At 43.5% G+C, this 15,642-nt stretch overlaps 1 protein-coding gene across 2 annotated transcripts in view; it reads right to left on the reverse strand.

The window, feature by feature from the left end:
• Positions 1-15,642, reverse strand: part of pdzd2 (PDZ domain containing 2) — a 77,779-nt gene that overhangs the window by 24,932 nt on the left and 37,205 nt on the right. For both annotated transcript variants that reach the window (XM_083673728.1, XM_083673729.1), the window contains exons 4-8: positions 13,039-13,171; positions 11,559-11,741; positions 2,559-2,658; positions 1,620-1,768; positions 360-479 (exon numbers count right to left, since the gene is read on the reverse strand). In XM_083673728.1, coding sequence (XP_083529854.1) covers positions 360-479; positions 1,620-1,768; positions 2,559-2,658; positions 11,559-11,741; positions 13,039-13,171 — 685 coding nt within the window. The remainder of the gene's footprint in view (positions 1-359; positions 480-1,619; positions 1,769-2,558; positions 2,659-11,558; positions 11,742-13,038; positions 13,172-15,642) is intronic.

Consider the following 15,642-nt stretch of genomic DNA (forward strand, 5'->3'; position numbering starts at 1 on the left):
GGAAAATGGTTGCAAAAAAAAAGTTGTGAATTTCAATATCGTTTGTAAATTACAATTGTAAATAGTATGTAAACACGGAAATTGCTATTTATTGCATACAGAGTGAATGGCCATGGTGGCAGCAATGTTCATTCCATGGGCAACAAACGACCATATTCCAGTGTCATGCTTTTCTGTTTCCCTGTTGAAACTCTTCACTATCACATATCTCTGGGGCATGAGGGGTGTATTGTTATACTATGTGTAGCTGTGGTGAGCTGTGCAAATGCCTCTTGTAGGACAACAAAGCATCATTCACTCTTAAGCCGAGAGGTGATACACGTGGTGTCAGAAGTGGGCTCTCCGCGGTGTGCACTCACCTTGCCCTGTCCTTTCATCAGGACAATGTTGGAGATAATGGATGGTTGAGCCAGTCGCCATGGTGACTCCACTTGAACGGTGCTCAGGGACCGGGCTGATTTCTTAACTATTTGATATTCCTGATGGGCAAAAACAAGATGTTACCGATTGATGGAAGAAAATCATATCAGAAATGGTCTTCCTTTATCATGGTTCAGTGTTCACTTTGTTGACTGTGCACAATTACAAGAAACATGTGGATTTACTGTCATTTCATTTCGGAAGGTGGCACCTAACGAACAGGCATATTTTGACCAGAGTGACTCAACAAGTCCCATCAGGGATGATAACTCAAATATAGCACAGTACAAAAGTGAATACCATACATACAGTCAATATAGGAAGAGAAAACGTTTCTGCCCTCCTACTCTTTTCATTAGGTCTCTGTCTCTCAATTAGCCCCTGATTAACACAGCAATTAGCACAGGCACCCAGAGTATTGTGATGGGAGCAGAAGGGAGGGCCGGGCTGGGGCTTTGATGTACCTAGAGCTAGGTTATTATCACACAAATCAGACTGAGGGGACAATCTGAAGACTCCTATTCAGCTAGAGTAGAGAACAGCACCGTCTCTCTCTTATTTAAAAACCCATCCAGGGTAGGCGTCCCTGGCCTCACTCCTGAGAGGTCATAGACAGCTGGGATGGACAGAAAGGCAGAGGTCTGTGGGGGGACAACAGGGGTTGGTTAGGTTGTTGTGGGTGTATTTTCATCACTACTCTTTTAGTCAGTTTGGAGGGTTCTTGCATTATTCATTCATTGGGATAATTTTAGCTCCCTCTACAGAGGGGGAGGCATCCACATGTAATGTTTCAGCAGCTAGCTGTACTGCTGGAAACAGATTTGAGAATGATGAACAATACTGGAGGTTGTTCCAAGAACTCAGTGTAAAGGGTCAGAGGAAGTTAGCCTAGCTCAAAGGTAGAGAGCTCCAGGCTATAAGATCACATTTGAATAACTCAATAACTAAGGTAGTTAGCTGACCGATCTTTTCAGTTGCTGTGCCAAATAGAATTTAAGGCTAGGATGACACAGCAGACACGATGACCAGAATGGCGCAAGTCATTTGGTCTCTTGGGGACAATCAAGTCGACAACCACTTAAGTTCAAGAAGTGCATCAATCACAAAATTGAGACCTGTCAGCCAGTCTCTCTGGAGCACTATAGAGCTGTAGAGATGAACTTGGCATCTGTATGTTGACGGCTGGCTATCAGACTGACCTGTCGGATGCCCACGGTGTCCAGCTGTTGGGGGAGTGAATGTTTTCGTCCGCCCCGTGCCGGTTTTTCTGCCATGTCACAACCCGACTCCCCATTCTCCACTATCAGCTCGTCATCCTCTCCGACACTCTCCAATCGACTGGCGCCCCCTGGAGACAGGGATACAGGTACTCCTACTTTCAGATTTCTCCCTCCATCTTTACTACAGATTTGATGTCTGTCAAATGAAAAAATACTCCCAACTACATAGACTCCCAAGTACAGTGGGTCCGTTATACAGTATACACTGTCAGGGATGGAAATCAAGCTAGTATTTTCCAAAGCAGGCAGGTAAAGAATGTGTAAAACTAGCTTGTCAGGCAAGTGAGGTTATGATCTCATAAATATTCTGTTCACCTGCTATTTGTCATGAATTCTGTGGAACTGCTCGTGAAAATGTTTTGGTGTTAGCAGAATAACACTAGTTATCACATTTACCAAGAGGTTCAGTGTGAAAACGATTCCGCCTTAAAAAGATGTGTGGCTTCCTCTACTTATTGAGGCAGCAAATCATTCATGCCTTTAATCAGGACAAGTGATACTGGTGCTTGTTTTATCACTGCATTGATAAGGCTATTCTCCAAATCTAAGAAGCTCCACGCGTCAATATATTTTATTAACACACCAAAGTAAAAATGCATACATACACATCTGCTAATGAAGTACAGATCTCATTCTTGACAAGCTTGAAAGGGCAAACATCATCATCCTTGACGAGCTTGAAAGGGCAAACCTGCCTTCCATGTGTGGTGTACACCCTTCTGTTCAAGCATTACAAGGGCCAATTAAGGACCATTAGAGAATAATCCCCTCAGTCTCTTAGAGAGTGTGTGTGTGTGTGTGTGTGTGTGTGTGTGTTGGTGCATGTGTGTGTGTGTGTGTGTAGAGCTCTCCCCTGACCTTGGGATCGGCTACGGAATTTCATGGGTGTTGGGCTGCGGCAGCATCCTTTGGGTCCCTCTACCCGACCGCGCTCCTCCAGCTTCTCCTGGTCGGTGAACTGCAAGGGAGAATGCTAGGATTAATACTGTTGTAAAATTACATGAGAGAGATGACACACATTCAAAAACCAGAAAATATATCCAGGGAGAGAAAGAAAGAAGTGTTCGCTGACTCTTTGCTGACAAAGACCATGGTCAAAGCATTGTTACTAGCATAGGCCTAATGAAATCGTTTGGTAACACTTTACCTAAAGCATACGGTTATAATGTGCTCAAACTCATAATAAGACTAGTCATAAGCACTTATGACTGCATTATAATGTCTTAATTCATCTCATAATTAACCTGAGCTACTATGAGTCATTTTCTGTCAGTTGAAAACAAATGTCTTATATACAGACACACAAACAATGACTGGACTTGCTGCTATTCCAAGGAATCCATCTGAATCCATCTATCAAACTGTGGTCTGGACAGCAAAGACAGGTAATGCAGAAGGAGCACAGATGTACAGGCATATGGACCGAACCGCGCTCCACATTTATCTACACTGAGAAGTTTCCCAGAGGCATGAGAACGGGTAGGCTATGTTGACCTTCCATTGAGAGCCAGAGGAATATAACACACTTCTGCCAGTGAATCACACTTCATGGCCTCACACAGAGAGAGAGAGGGAGAAGGAGAGAGAAAGGACAAAAGAAAGCTGGAAACGCATGACAGCTGACAGGTCCTTTAGGCTTACACTTCAAACTTTCCCTACAAAGCCCCGATGAAAGAATTTCAAGCACTTAGGGTGAGTTTGAGGGACAGTAGAGAGGTGGAAGTAGCTCACAGTAGGTTTTTTATTGATATATCATCCTGTTGACAGTTTCCAGAACAATATTTCTGACCCGTCTAATTTCTCAAACTTTCTAGTATTTCTAGGGCTCTTCTGATGATGTACTGTAGGTCTTAGCTTTTAGACCTTGGCCGCCATAGAGGCTTATGTGTAAAGCCCTTACAGACTTTGAAGAACAGAGGTACACATAGCAGTCGGGGTTCCACAAATACACAGACAACTTGTTGGGCAGTAATCTAATTCTCTCAATCTCATTTTGACTTTTCTAACTTTGGAGCTAGGGGCTCCATTCACATTTAATGGTGAAACGCCACTCAGCTTGGCCAGTGAAAATAAAAAACGTGTAAATTGTTTGGAGTGCCGTGGCTGCTGCAAAGCAATCACAATTAAGTAGGAGGCAAAACAGAGTGGCTTCCTTCTTTCCTGCCAAACATAAACATGCATAACTAGCATGAAGGAGACTGAAACTCTGATATCGGAAGCCACTCCGCTCTCGTTTGAGGTTCACTGGGAATTGAGGAGAATCCAATTTATTCAAATCACCCCAAAGGCTGAGGAGGGTCCATGAGAGAACAGCTGCTTTGATCACAAGCTTTGTTTATCTCAACAGACACAGAGAAAATTGTGTCTTGAATTCTCAGCAGCTTGTTTGCATCTCAGTAATTGTAACCGAATGAAGTAACATACAGCATCAAGTCAATGAGTATCAAAAATAGTTTTACAGATGATGCAATCAGAACTCAAAAACAGTAACATACACAACAGTACATTAAAACCCTCATGATAAAAGTCAATGCAAAAAGTCCCTATATCTTTAAGACGACCTTCTTATACAAGACATACAGTCTCATGAAGACTCAATAAGAGTCCCAACAGTTATTTTTCATTTCAGTCCTACATTGTATTGATGATCTATATGATCCATTGGCTTATTACTGGGTAAACTCATCTGCTCGCATTTAATCAGTCTAATGGCCTGAGGGTAGAAGCTATTCCGAAACCTGTTGGTCCGGGACTGGATGCTTCGGTTTGCCAGATGGAAGTAGATGGAATGGTGCTCCTGTAAACGTTTGTGAGGATCTGGCGGGACAAGCCAAATTTCCTCATCTGCCTGAGGAAAAACAGACACTGACACGCCGACTTGATCACTGTGTGGGTCTGTGTCACTGTGTGACATTAAGAGAGAGATTATTATCTCAGCACCAGTCTACCAGGACATTGATCTCGGTGTCATCAGCAAACTTGATGATGGTATTGGAGCTGTGCATGGCCACACAGTCGTGGGTGAACAGGGAGTACAGCTGGGGACTGAGCACACAGCCCTGGGGGGCCCCCGAATTGAGAGTACACCCAATCCACACCACCTGGGGTCTTCCCGTCAAAAAGTCCAGGATGTAGTTACATAGGGAGGTGTTGAGACCCAGGTCCTTGAGATTGGTGATGACCTTGTAGGGAACTATGGTGTTGAATGCTGAGATGTAGTCAATATACAGCATTCTCACATAGGTGCCCTTCTTGTCCAGGTAAGATAAAGCAGTGTGTAGGGTGAGGGCAATGGCGTCATCAGTGGATCTGTTGGGACGATATGCAATTTGGAGGGGGTCTAGTGTTGCAGGTAGCGAGGAATTTATATAGGATTTAACCAACCTCTCAAAGTACTTCATTATGACTGACGTGAGAGCCACAGGGCGATAGTTATTAAGACTAGCCAAGGTAGCCTTGGTCTTCTTAGGGACCAGAAAGATAGTGGTCACCTTGAAGCAGGAGGGTATTACAAACTGGGACAAGGACATGTTGAATACGTCCGTGAAAACACCTGCCAGTTGGTCAGTGCATGCTCTGAGGACCCGGGATGCCATCTGGGCCTGCCGCTTTACTAATGTTGACACGCTTAAACACTTACGCACGTCAGCCTCGGTAAACGACAGAACACAGTCCTTGCAAGTAACGGGAGTAACGGGCTTTAATGGGGAGCTCCATGTCACTATCTTCAAACCAAGTGTAGAAGGAATTTTGTTGTCCAGGGACTGAACATTGGATTGGATCAGGACAAGTGACACTGGTGCTTCTTTAATCACTCCAGTGCATTGATAAGGCTATTCTCCAAATCTAACTTAGTGCTTAGAAGCTCTGCGTGTCAATATATTTTATTACAACACCAAAGTAAAAATGCATACAAACATATACATCTGCTTCTGTTTTACTTGTTTGATTAAAAGACAATTGTCTGACCAAACACATATTTCCCTTACCAGCACAAGGTTTATTTTTGATTCTCTGGACAGGGACAGTCCAGCAAATGTCTTCCACACCACCACAATATGTCCAAAATTGTGGGCTGCACTGAGACAAAAAAACAATTTAACTTAACTAAGGATATTCCACTATTCATCTAGGCTGAACATAAATAGTCATCTGTGTATTGTACTGTACAAAAGGTAGTATTAATGCAACCATTTTCTACAGTACAGTACAGTGCATACATTGACGCTTTTGTAAAACTATATGTTGAGTACTCCAGGACCAGGACCATAGCCAGCTTGGAATCTCTCATTAGAGAACAGCCACGGACAAGGCACAGATCCCTTATAATCATGAATAAGATCATATTGTATGATAACCATTGTGGGAAGTTTCTAATAAATACTGTACAGTCCTTCAGGAAATTGGATTGAGGTCACTGGATGTAAGCAGCTGTGTATTTACTGTACAGACCGAAAGGCTAGTGAAGTGAGTTCTTGCATAATATTGCTTAGACCAACTTGAGAATCAATGTGAATATTCCAAAAAACGTTCAAGACCCAGTATGGCTGGTATGTCCATAAAAAGAATCCAGCAGACTTTGGCAAGAGCCTCGACAGACAGGACAGGCCACATACCGGCAGGGAGGCAAGCTCGGAAGCAGACACAGCAAGAAATCCTATCAGATCGTTTTTCCTATGAGGCATTACCACAAGTATTTCTGAGGAATCAATGACAAATGAACAAATGAAAAAACCTAACCATTAAAGGCTCTGCTGGTGTGTTTTTCCAAATAAAAAAACAGTGAAAAGGTAGAAGTGAGTAAAAAAAAAAAAAAAAAAAAAAAACGAAATTGCTTTTCAATTCAGGCTAATAGTTTATTCCTTGTGACATTCCTAAGCAGCTAAACAAAAGTTTAACTGGAAGTAAGCTTAAGGGGGCAGCACTAATGGAGGTGATGGAGAGCAGGCAGGGAAATGTGCATGTGTGTGTGGTAAGCAAGAAAGTGCAGTGCACATGTGATATAATCATGTGACTGTGTGTGCAGGCTATATGTTACTGGTATGTGTGTTTGTGTGTGTGTGTGTGTGTGTGTGTCTGAGAAGATGAGGCGTGGGGAAAGTTCTCTGCTGGATACGAGCACATGTACTGTATGAGTGAGAGCCACACAATGTCTTGGGGTCACACAGGAGACAGGTGAGTGACCAGCCAAAAGCAAACTTTCTCTGTACCTCCCTCCCTCCATCGATCTCTCCCGCTTTATTCCAACCTCCTGTTTTACCTTGCCTCCTTTCTCTCTCTTACCCTCTCCTATATTTTTCCTCTCGCCCTCTCTTTTTACTCTCCTTCTCCTCTTCCACTTCCTCTTTCCATTGGAAGCTGCCCAACTAGAGTGTCACACTCTCCTTAGTCATCTAAACATTGATTTAGACTGTCACTAAGGCCATCACTGTTTCATGAGATTCACTGTCTCTCTCTCTCTCCTAGCGTATCGAGATGATACTGAAAGAATTAGCTATAATACACTCCTTGTACTCAGGTCATAATGGTGTATCTCCTGGATAACTGCATTTTTGTGAAAAGTCACTTCCTTGAAAGACAGGCATGATTTGTACGCCTCTGAACCAAAGACTAATGATGTGGATATCTTAATGTGATGGGTGGACTCAATCCACATTCACCACACTATTCTACTGTCACGAGTTCAACTAAGCATTAACCCAGGTCTTAGTTCAGCTTAGTTTAAAAGGGACTACTGTATCTTTCATATTTTTCTTCTGGAATAGCAACTCAATAGCAGAGAGTTCACTTTTAACAATAAAGTCAAATGATACAAATTAACATAATCACGTGCAATGTCTATCAATTGACTATCATTCAAAAACAAGAAGCCTGACTTTTGTAAAAACAGGTTCTCTCCCATCCTGACCAACAGTGTGTGTCCTCTAAAAAGTTTACACAATTCCGTGCGGAGGCGCTCAGCTCAGTTTTTTTTAATTTTGGACTAATTTGATTAGCTAGCAGATGATGTGGGAGCTGTCACTTGTGAAAGGCTGTCTACTGCCTGACTGGCTTCAATGACAACTCAGGGCTGAGGCAGACTTGTGGGGCTCTGACAATTCCCACTCCCCCACACACACACACACACAATCTTACTGTTCTCTTTCTCTCTCTCTCTCTCTCTCTCTCTCTCTCACCATTCCTTTTGCTTCTTCTTTCATCCCTCTTGGCCCTGCTCTCTCTCTCTCTTGTTATCTCCTCCCTCTTTTTCTCTCTCGCCCATTCTCCCTGTCTCTCCCCCTTTCTGTCTCCCGATGTGACAGTCACAGCTGTGCACTGTGTGTTTACGTGCTCGATCTACCAGGCCCCAGCTAATTCCCCCTCCTCCCTCTCCTATCTTCTCTTCCTCTCACTGCCTCTCTTCAAATGCCACTAAGCCTGCCACTTAAAAAGGAACTGACAGACAGGTCTATTCTAGAGAGAGAGAGACAGAGAATAAGAGAGAGAGAGAATACACCCAGGTCTTGCCAGCACTAGCTACCCACATAATAATATGTCCAGCCTGAAAAACACACACGCCAGGTCTACAGTATCTCAATGCGGATGTTGTGTATTTTGTCAGTAAAATGCATTATTAGTAGATTGTTCTTACACCAAAATATAAGTGGATGAAATAATCACACTGGTAATCACACTGCATTGTTTCTCATGTTGCTCACATTGCCTGTAACCGCAGTGTCTTCTGCAAGGGAAAAGGGCGGAGAAGCAACACGGTGCTGTCAGGGAATTCTTTTCTGACTGAGGTCACTCACCTTCAACTATTTCCATACTTTTTAAAAATACTTTCATGATCACAGTTTAAGCAGTCACTGTTTGAACTGTTTAACTCACTCTGAACAAGAGACACTCAAGGCAAAGAATTACAGCACAGCCTTGCCTTTTGGCTGGCCGGATACAATACACACATACATACAAACTCCAACAGCTCCATCCTCTGAGAATGAGCAAGAGAAATGCACAATGGTGATACTTCCTTTTCGAGTCTTGTAATGAAGGCTATCGCTTGAGTGGCTCACCGGAGCGAATCAAAGACGTACAGTACTTGTGCCCACGGATGGTGCTGCATCATTCCCTGGGGTTGGACTGATCATTCCTCATTCCATGCATTAGAATGACCCTGTCCTCCGATTTCCGCCTCCACCAGCCTCCCCTGAACTGCACACTAATCACAGGCTACTTTTCAAACTCACATCTAGGAATAGGAATAGATCGTGCCTTTCCCTGAACAGGAGACAGCGGATTGTGCAATCAACCTTCATGTCTGTGCTTGATTATGGTGATGTCATCTACCGAAGTGCAGCAGCCACAACCCTTAAACCTTTTGATGCTATCTACCATAGTGCCCTTCGCTTCATCACAGGTGATCGTTTTAATACTAATCATTGCATCCTTTATCAAAAAGTTGGCTGGACCTTGTTAAAGTCCCATAGATCTCTTTAATGCTCCTTTTTTGTGTATAAAGCCCTAATGCATAAACTCCCTGTTTACCTGACCTCATTATTGAAATTTAAGAACATCAACTACCAAACTCATTCTCAGAGTTGGTCAACTCTTGAGGTTCCTCGGGTCTCCACCGAATTGGGTAAATCCGCTTTTACTTCACTGCTGGAACAATCTGCAGAGAATGTTTCAATTGGTTGCTCTGGTGCCACTAGGACAGTTTAAACTTTTGATCGAGGACCTCTTTGTTGAAAAATGTGTTTGTAATTTTGTATGTGTATTATTGTAATCTGTGTGTATGCAGGGCTCCCTTGTAAAAGAGAGGTTGGTCTCAATGGGACTCCCTGCTAAAATAAAGGACAAATAAAATATCTGGACCCTCCATTAGTGGCCAGTGGAGAGACTTTGAAGTGCACTTCAATCAGTGACATCATGGATGAGTCTCTGGTGCTAGCTGAGAGGTGTCTGTTGTGAGTATTTTGTGGGCTGAGAATGTAGCAGAGGACTTTATTGGTCAGAGCAAGACCAATTTAGTATCGGGAGTAAGCATTGGCTGCCTGTATTTTTTTATTGAAGTAGCTGGTAGCTTCCTTCCCTGCTCATTTACATGTCAATGTCCAGAAATTCATGTGATTATCCAGGTCATGGCACCAACGTAACCACCATAGTACTAATGTAACTGCAAGCACCATAATAGGGAATATTTCATAGTTTCTCTCTATAGAATTTGGGTATATTCATTGCGGCACTTTGCACATTGGCTTTTGGCAGTTTGGGCATTTAACAACAGGTCATCTTTCCTGTGTTATCTGCATTTTTCATCATGTTGACCCTCTTTGTTTCAGATTGAATAAAGAGTGATTGAATAAAGAGTGAATAAAGCCACTTCCTTCACAAGCATCATTGACAGAAAGGGCTAGAGTGTACAATCACTGATCTACACTGTCTGTCACATCAGCACGCGCATGCACACACACACACACACACACACACACACACACACACACACACACACACACACACACACACACACACACACACACACACACACAAACTAACAACTTGAGATGTGCTCCACTAGCTCAGTTCAGCAGCAGCAATATCAGTCATTAATCTACAGGGAAGGAGAGAGAGAGAATGAGAGAAGAAGGGAGGGAGAGAGAGAGAGAGAATGGAAGGAACGAGGAAGAGAGAAAAGGTGGGGAGAGAAAAGAGAGAGACAGACAGAGGAGAGAGAGTGAGAAGCTGGGAGAAAGAAAGTGAGTGAGTGTGTGTGTATGTGTGTGTGTGTGTGTGTTTGTGAGTGAGAATGTGAGAGAGAAGGGGGGCCGCAGCGTGGAGCTCACAGAGGGGGGAGTGACCCATTTTGCTCAGTGCTAACGAGCAAACACACACACACACACACACACACACACACACACACACACACACACACACACACACACACACACACACACACCAACCCTTTTACTTCTAATACATAATACATACATTATAATACTCAATAGCCCAGAAGCAGTCAGGGCAAGCTCAATTCCCTTCACTGCCTTCCTAAACTGTTCATGTCATCAAGCAAGCAGGTCATCACTAAGCCACTAGTAAATGACCAGCCCATCTCAAATAATAGAGGTGAATTACCCATGGTCTCATTTCATACACTAACAGAGTGTGACATCGCTTAGGGGATGCGTCGATGTGTAGCTGGTAACAGCGGATAAATAATTTCTCACCTCCTCCTGAAGTAAGGGCAACGCGAGCTGTGTGGAACTAGTTGAAAATGACTACGCTCGCAAACATGTTTTTTTTTTTTTTTTTGGGGGGGCTTGTCTGTGAGCCTGAAAAAGATGACAAGAGAAATCGGGAGAGTTGAAGGGAAGGATAGGTTGTGCGTTGGCCTAGTTAAAGGATTGCACATGTTGGAGAAAAGGAACATCAGCAGAAGGAGATCCTGATGTGGAACGACAGATGCAGGATGTTCCAGAGGGTGGGTATCAGAGGAAGCTCTACGCAGGTACACAAACAGTGTAGATAAACACACACCGTGGAAACTCCAAAACTAAACAAAAGGCGCTAGGAGAAATACTCTCCCTCTCACGCACACACAAACCACTCTCCAACCCAAACAGTGCACTTGCACACGTCCTGTGTGTCTGTTGGCTTCAGTTGGCGTGAGATGGAGCCTACAGATAAATGTTTGGGCAGCGAACCTAACATACACACACACACGCACACACACACACGCGCACGCGCACACATTATTTTCCCCTCCACATACACAAACTGTATAGACAGAACACCCTCCACCCTAAAACACAACACGCACACACACACACACACACACACACACAAACACACACACAAACACACACACATCCGTACCGAGTCATGGGTGGGCAGAGAGAGGCTGCTGGCAGTCACGTCCTCCCCATCCGGCTGCATGTTCTCCTTGTTGTTGTCACCGGGGGAGGAGTGGGAGATGCCCTGGGACGACGATGCACAATTACTCACCAGGTCCGGCAAACTGGTGGACGGGTATTTGTGGAAGTCCACCTCTGACTCCTCCTGGAAGACCACAAGTGAAATGGAGTGTGCATTAAGTATGAGGTGTGTGTGTGTGTGTGTGTGTGTGTGTGTGTGGGTGTCTGTGGGTGTGGGTGGGTGGGTGGGTGTAGAAGTCTACCTCTGACTCCTTCTCTGGAAGAAGAGAAAGTGCAAGTACAGTACATGGATGCTTGAGTGTGTGAGGGAGAGAGAGGGGAGAGGAAGGGATGTAGTGTGTGCGAGTGTGTGTGTGTGTGTGTGTGTATTTTTAACTTTATCTCCGAAAGCCGGGCGCATTTCCCTACAAGCCCATTAAGATCTCTGCTCTTCAATTTTTCAGATCCTCTAAGGCGGTTGGGGGCTCGGTCGCTGCCTTTCCCCTTGGAAGCGTTAAACCACCACTGGGGAAACAACATTGAACAATGTACTGTGTTGGGCAAAATACCTAAGGTCTAGCCATGGAATAAGGGCTATTAATAAGTAGTTCTTTGTGTGGGATTATTTATATTTCTCCTTTTGTACAGAATAATAATCTCTCATTTTCAGTGCAGAGGGATATTTTATTTCAGTGGACTGTTTAGTGGCGTATCGGGTGTTTTGTTGGTTTCCATTTTTAGAACATGAAGAGTAGCTTTCTCTATCAATACTGATACAGTATGCCTGTATTTGTTTCCTTTCACTTTGCTGTCTTGTCTTGCCAAAGTCTAAAAATACAGTAGAACCTGTAAGTGATAGGCAGAGGTTGATTTTTTGCTTCAAAAGCACAGTAGCGGAATACAAGACTAGAAAAGGCTGTTGTGTGGAGATAGAGAGGGGAGGAGAGGAGGGGGAGGAGGAAACATGAATGAAAGAAAGCTGAGGGGCACATGGGGAGGGAAAGAACATGGAGTGTGGATATGGGTCAGGGGAGGCTGGTGGAGGTAGAAATCAGGCTCATTGTAATGCTTGATACCATTCCTCATTCCATTCCATGCATTACAAAGAGCCCGGACTCCGATTTCTACCTCCACAAGCCTCCACTGGAGTGCGGGCATAGGTAGGAGCAGAGGAGTGGGCAACTGAAGGCCAGTGAACAGGTAGAGGGATGTATTGAGAGCGGAAGAGTGGTATGATAGTAGTGAATATTGTGGAACAGTGAAAAGCTGGTATTTTTTCTATCTTTGGATCTGGGTAGGTATCCATATGTACACAGTTAGAGCTTGCCTATATTGGAGAGAGACAGTGGTTTTTGTTCTGCTTTCAGTCCCTGTTCACTTGTGTGTGTGTGTGTGTGTGTGTGTGTGTGTATGTGTATGTGTGTGCATGTGTGCATACTCACCCTACTAGCCACCACCAGCTGCACCAGTCCTGCGGTGGAGCGGAGGATGGCTACAGCCTCCTGGTGTGAGAGGCCAACCAGAGACTGGCCGTTGATCATCAGCAGCTCATCACCAGCCTTCAGACGCCCATCCCTGTGACACACACACACACACACACACACACACATACATTTGTGAACTCCTGGCCTACTATGTAATTGTTATAAAAGTTTTGTGTACCTCTGTACCAAATTGTTTATAGTGCCACCATTTGGCCGAGTGGCACCAGGTTCTACCAGATGTATTCGGCCACCAAGTTACACCATCCCACCAACTTACACCATCTCATCAACTTACACCATCCCACCAACTTAAACCATCTCACCAACTTACACCATCCCACCAACTTTGGTCTGTATGTCTTACCATTTAAGCAGACGCTTTTACCTAATGCAGCGTATGCAGTGATTACATACATATTTGTTTATATGATCCCTCTCTCAATAAAAGGAAAGAGAAGAAGAGTCACTCCCAGTGGGAAGGGAGATTGCACACAGTCTTGAGACATACCAGACGCACACACTCGGGTCATGACTCCGCAGTTTGGAAACCCTGACAAACATTTATTTCAAGAAGTAAAAAATAGCTGTCTCCAAACCACCCACTGCAAACATTGAATTTGTATGTTGATTGCTGCTGTTAAACCTTTTGGAACTGACAAACCATGGACTCTAGGCGCCATCAAAGAGTGAACATTCTCTTGGGTATGCCGTAGGGCTTATGTCATGAAATACGGACTCTGGGAAAGACGACACCAAAAACGGAAACTCTGCAGATAATTGATTGTGAATGGCACTGTTGAAGTATGAGGCAGTTAATTCCACCATGGGCAATTTATACTGTTATTTATAATGTGTTAACTGTGAGTCACTATATAAAAGTGTCTACTAAATGACCATGTTATCTTCATTGTATTGTTTGATGGACACTTGCACACTGAAAAGTGGACCTCTTGCAGTCACTGCTTAAGATGTAGGGAGTGGCAGCGTTTTAGTGGGCTCAGGGTGACATGGTGACATGGTGACATTCGTGTCCTCATCCACAGGGGCCATATAGAATGACCCTGTTCTCTGGTAATCTGGGAGAGGGGAACTTTTATTGTTTGCCACGTGGGTTCGGTTTCCATCCAGTGTTGAAATGACAGTAGAAGTTCTAAACGCATAAGCAACTAAGAAAGTTGGCCTCTGTTCAGCCAGAGAGCCCACACACACATTCAAAAGCCTTGACATCAGGGGGGTTTGTAGCTCATTAACAGAGAAGCAGAACTTTGTGTTCATATGTCCACCAATCATTTATCTCTTCTGTTTTTCTAAAAGAGGCCCTGGCGGACTCCTTATACACTTTCTAAATGGTTCCCATTTCGGCGTTAAACACCACCAGGGGGGTAATCGAGAATGTTTGGGAAAGAAGTGAAGTTCGTCCAACTCAAATCTTGGCCGGGGCCCAGAAATATGGTGCATTACGAGTCTATAGTCTGCTATAGTCAATGCTTTTGCTTTGCTTTCAAGACCCCTCTCTGTCTGTGTTTGGCTTTTAATGAAGCGTGGAGGGAAGCATGTCAGCAAATTCTCAGACACGTCTCGTCTAAAGCATACAAGGGCCTGAGATGAGAGGAATTAGGAGTGTGCGATCTGAAATGGAAAAATGGGTTTCTGATTGATTTAGGCTGCTTGTTGGTTATAGCAGCATTGCAGTTGCAAGAAAAACATTTATCTATATATACTGTGTGAATGCAGTGACTGTGTGGATTATAACACTCAAATAGTCAGCCACAAAACTATCCTCACTTACTATCCTTGAATTACTATAATACATGAATTAGTTGTAAAATTTGTCTATATTATCTACGATTGTGTACATGGTAGATCATATACAGTGCCCTGTGTAAGTAATGGGACAGTCCAAAAGTTAAAATCAAACAATTACTATGAGGTTAAAGTAGAGATTCTCAGCTTTTATTTTATGGTATTTGTGTACATATTGGTTCAACCATTATAAAATTACAACATTTTATGCATAGTCCCCCTCCCCTATATATTTTAGGGTATCCAAATGTAATGGGACAATTGACTTGATCATACAGTAAGACATAACATGCTGCCATAGCAACTAGGGAGTTTTTCAGGGCCAAAAAGTGGAAAGGTCTTGCCTGGCCAAGTCAATCTTCAGATTTAAATCCAATTGAACATATATTGGCAGAGAAGATATCCAGTGTCTGATGGGGTCAATGGGTCGCAGACTTCAGGCAGTTATTGCATGCATAGGATTGTTGACCAAATACTAAACATGAGTGCTTAATTTGGACATTTGATAAATCTGTCCCATTACTTTTGGGTACCCTGAAATAGGGCGACTATGCATAAAAAGTGGTGTAATTTCTGAATGGTGAAACCAATGTGTACACCAATACATCACATAAAAGCTGAGAATCTAGCCTTACAGTAATTGTTTGATTTCTAATCCAAACTTTTGTGAGTGTAGAAAAAGAAAAAAAAGAAGAAAAAAAAGAAGAAAAAATGCTTCACTGTCCCGTTACGCAGAGCACTGTAGATCATATACCTCAT

Source organism: Argentina silus (assembly GCF_951799395.1).
Source record: "Argentina silus genome assembly, chromosome: 7".
In the NCBI taxonomy this organism is placed as follows: Eukaryota; Metazoa; Chordata; class Actinopteri; order Argentiniformes; family Argentinidae; genus Argentina; species Argentina silus.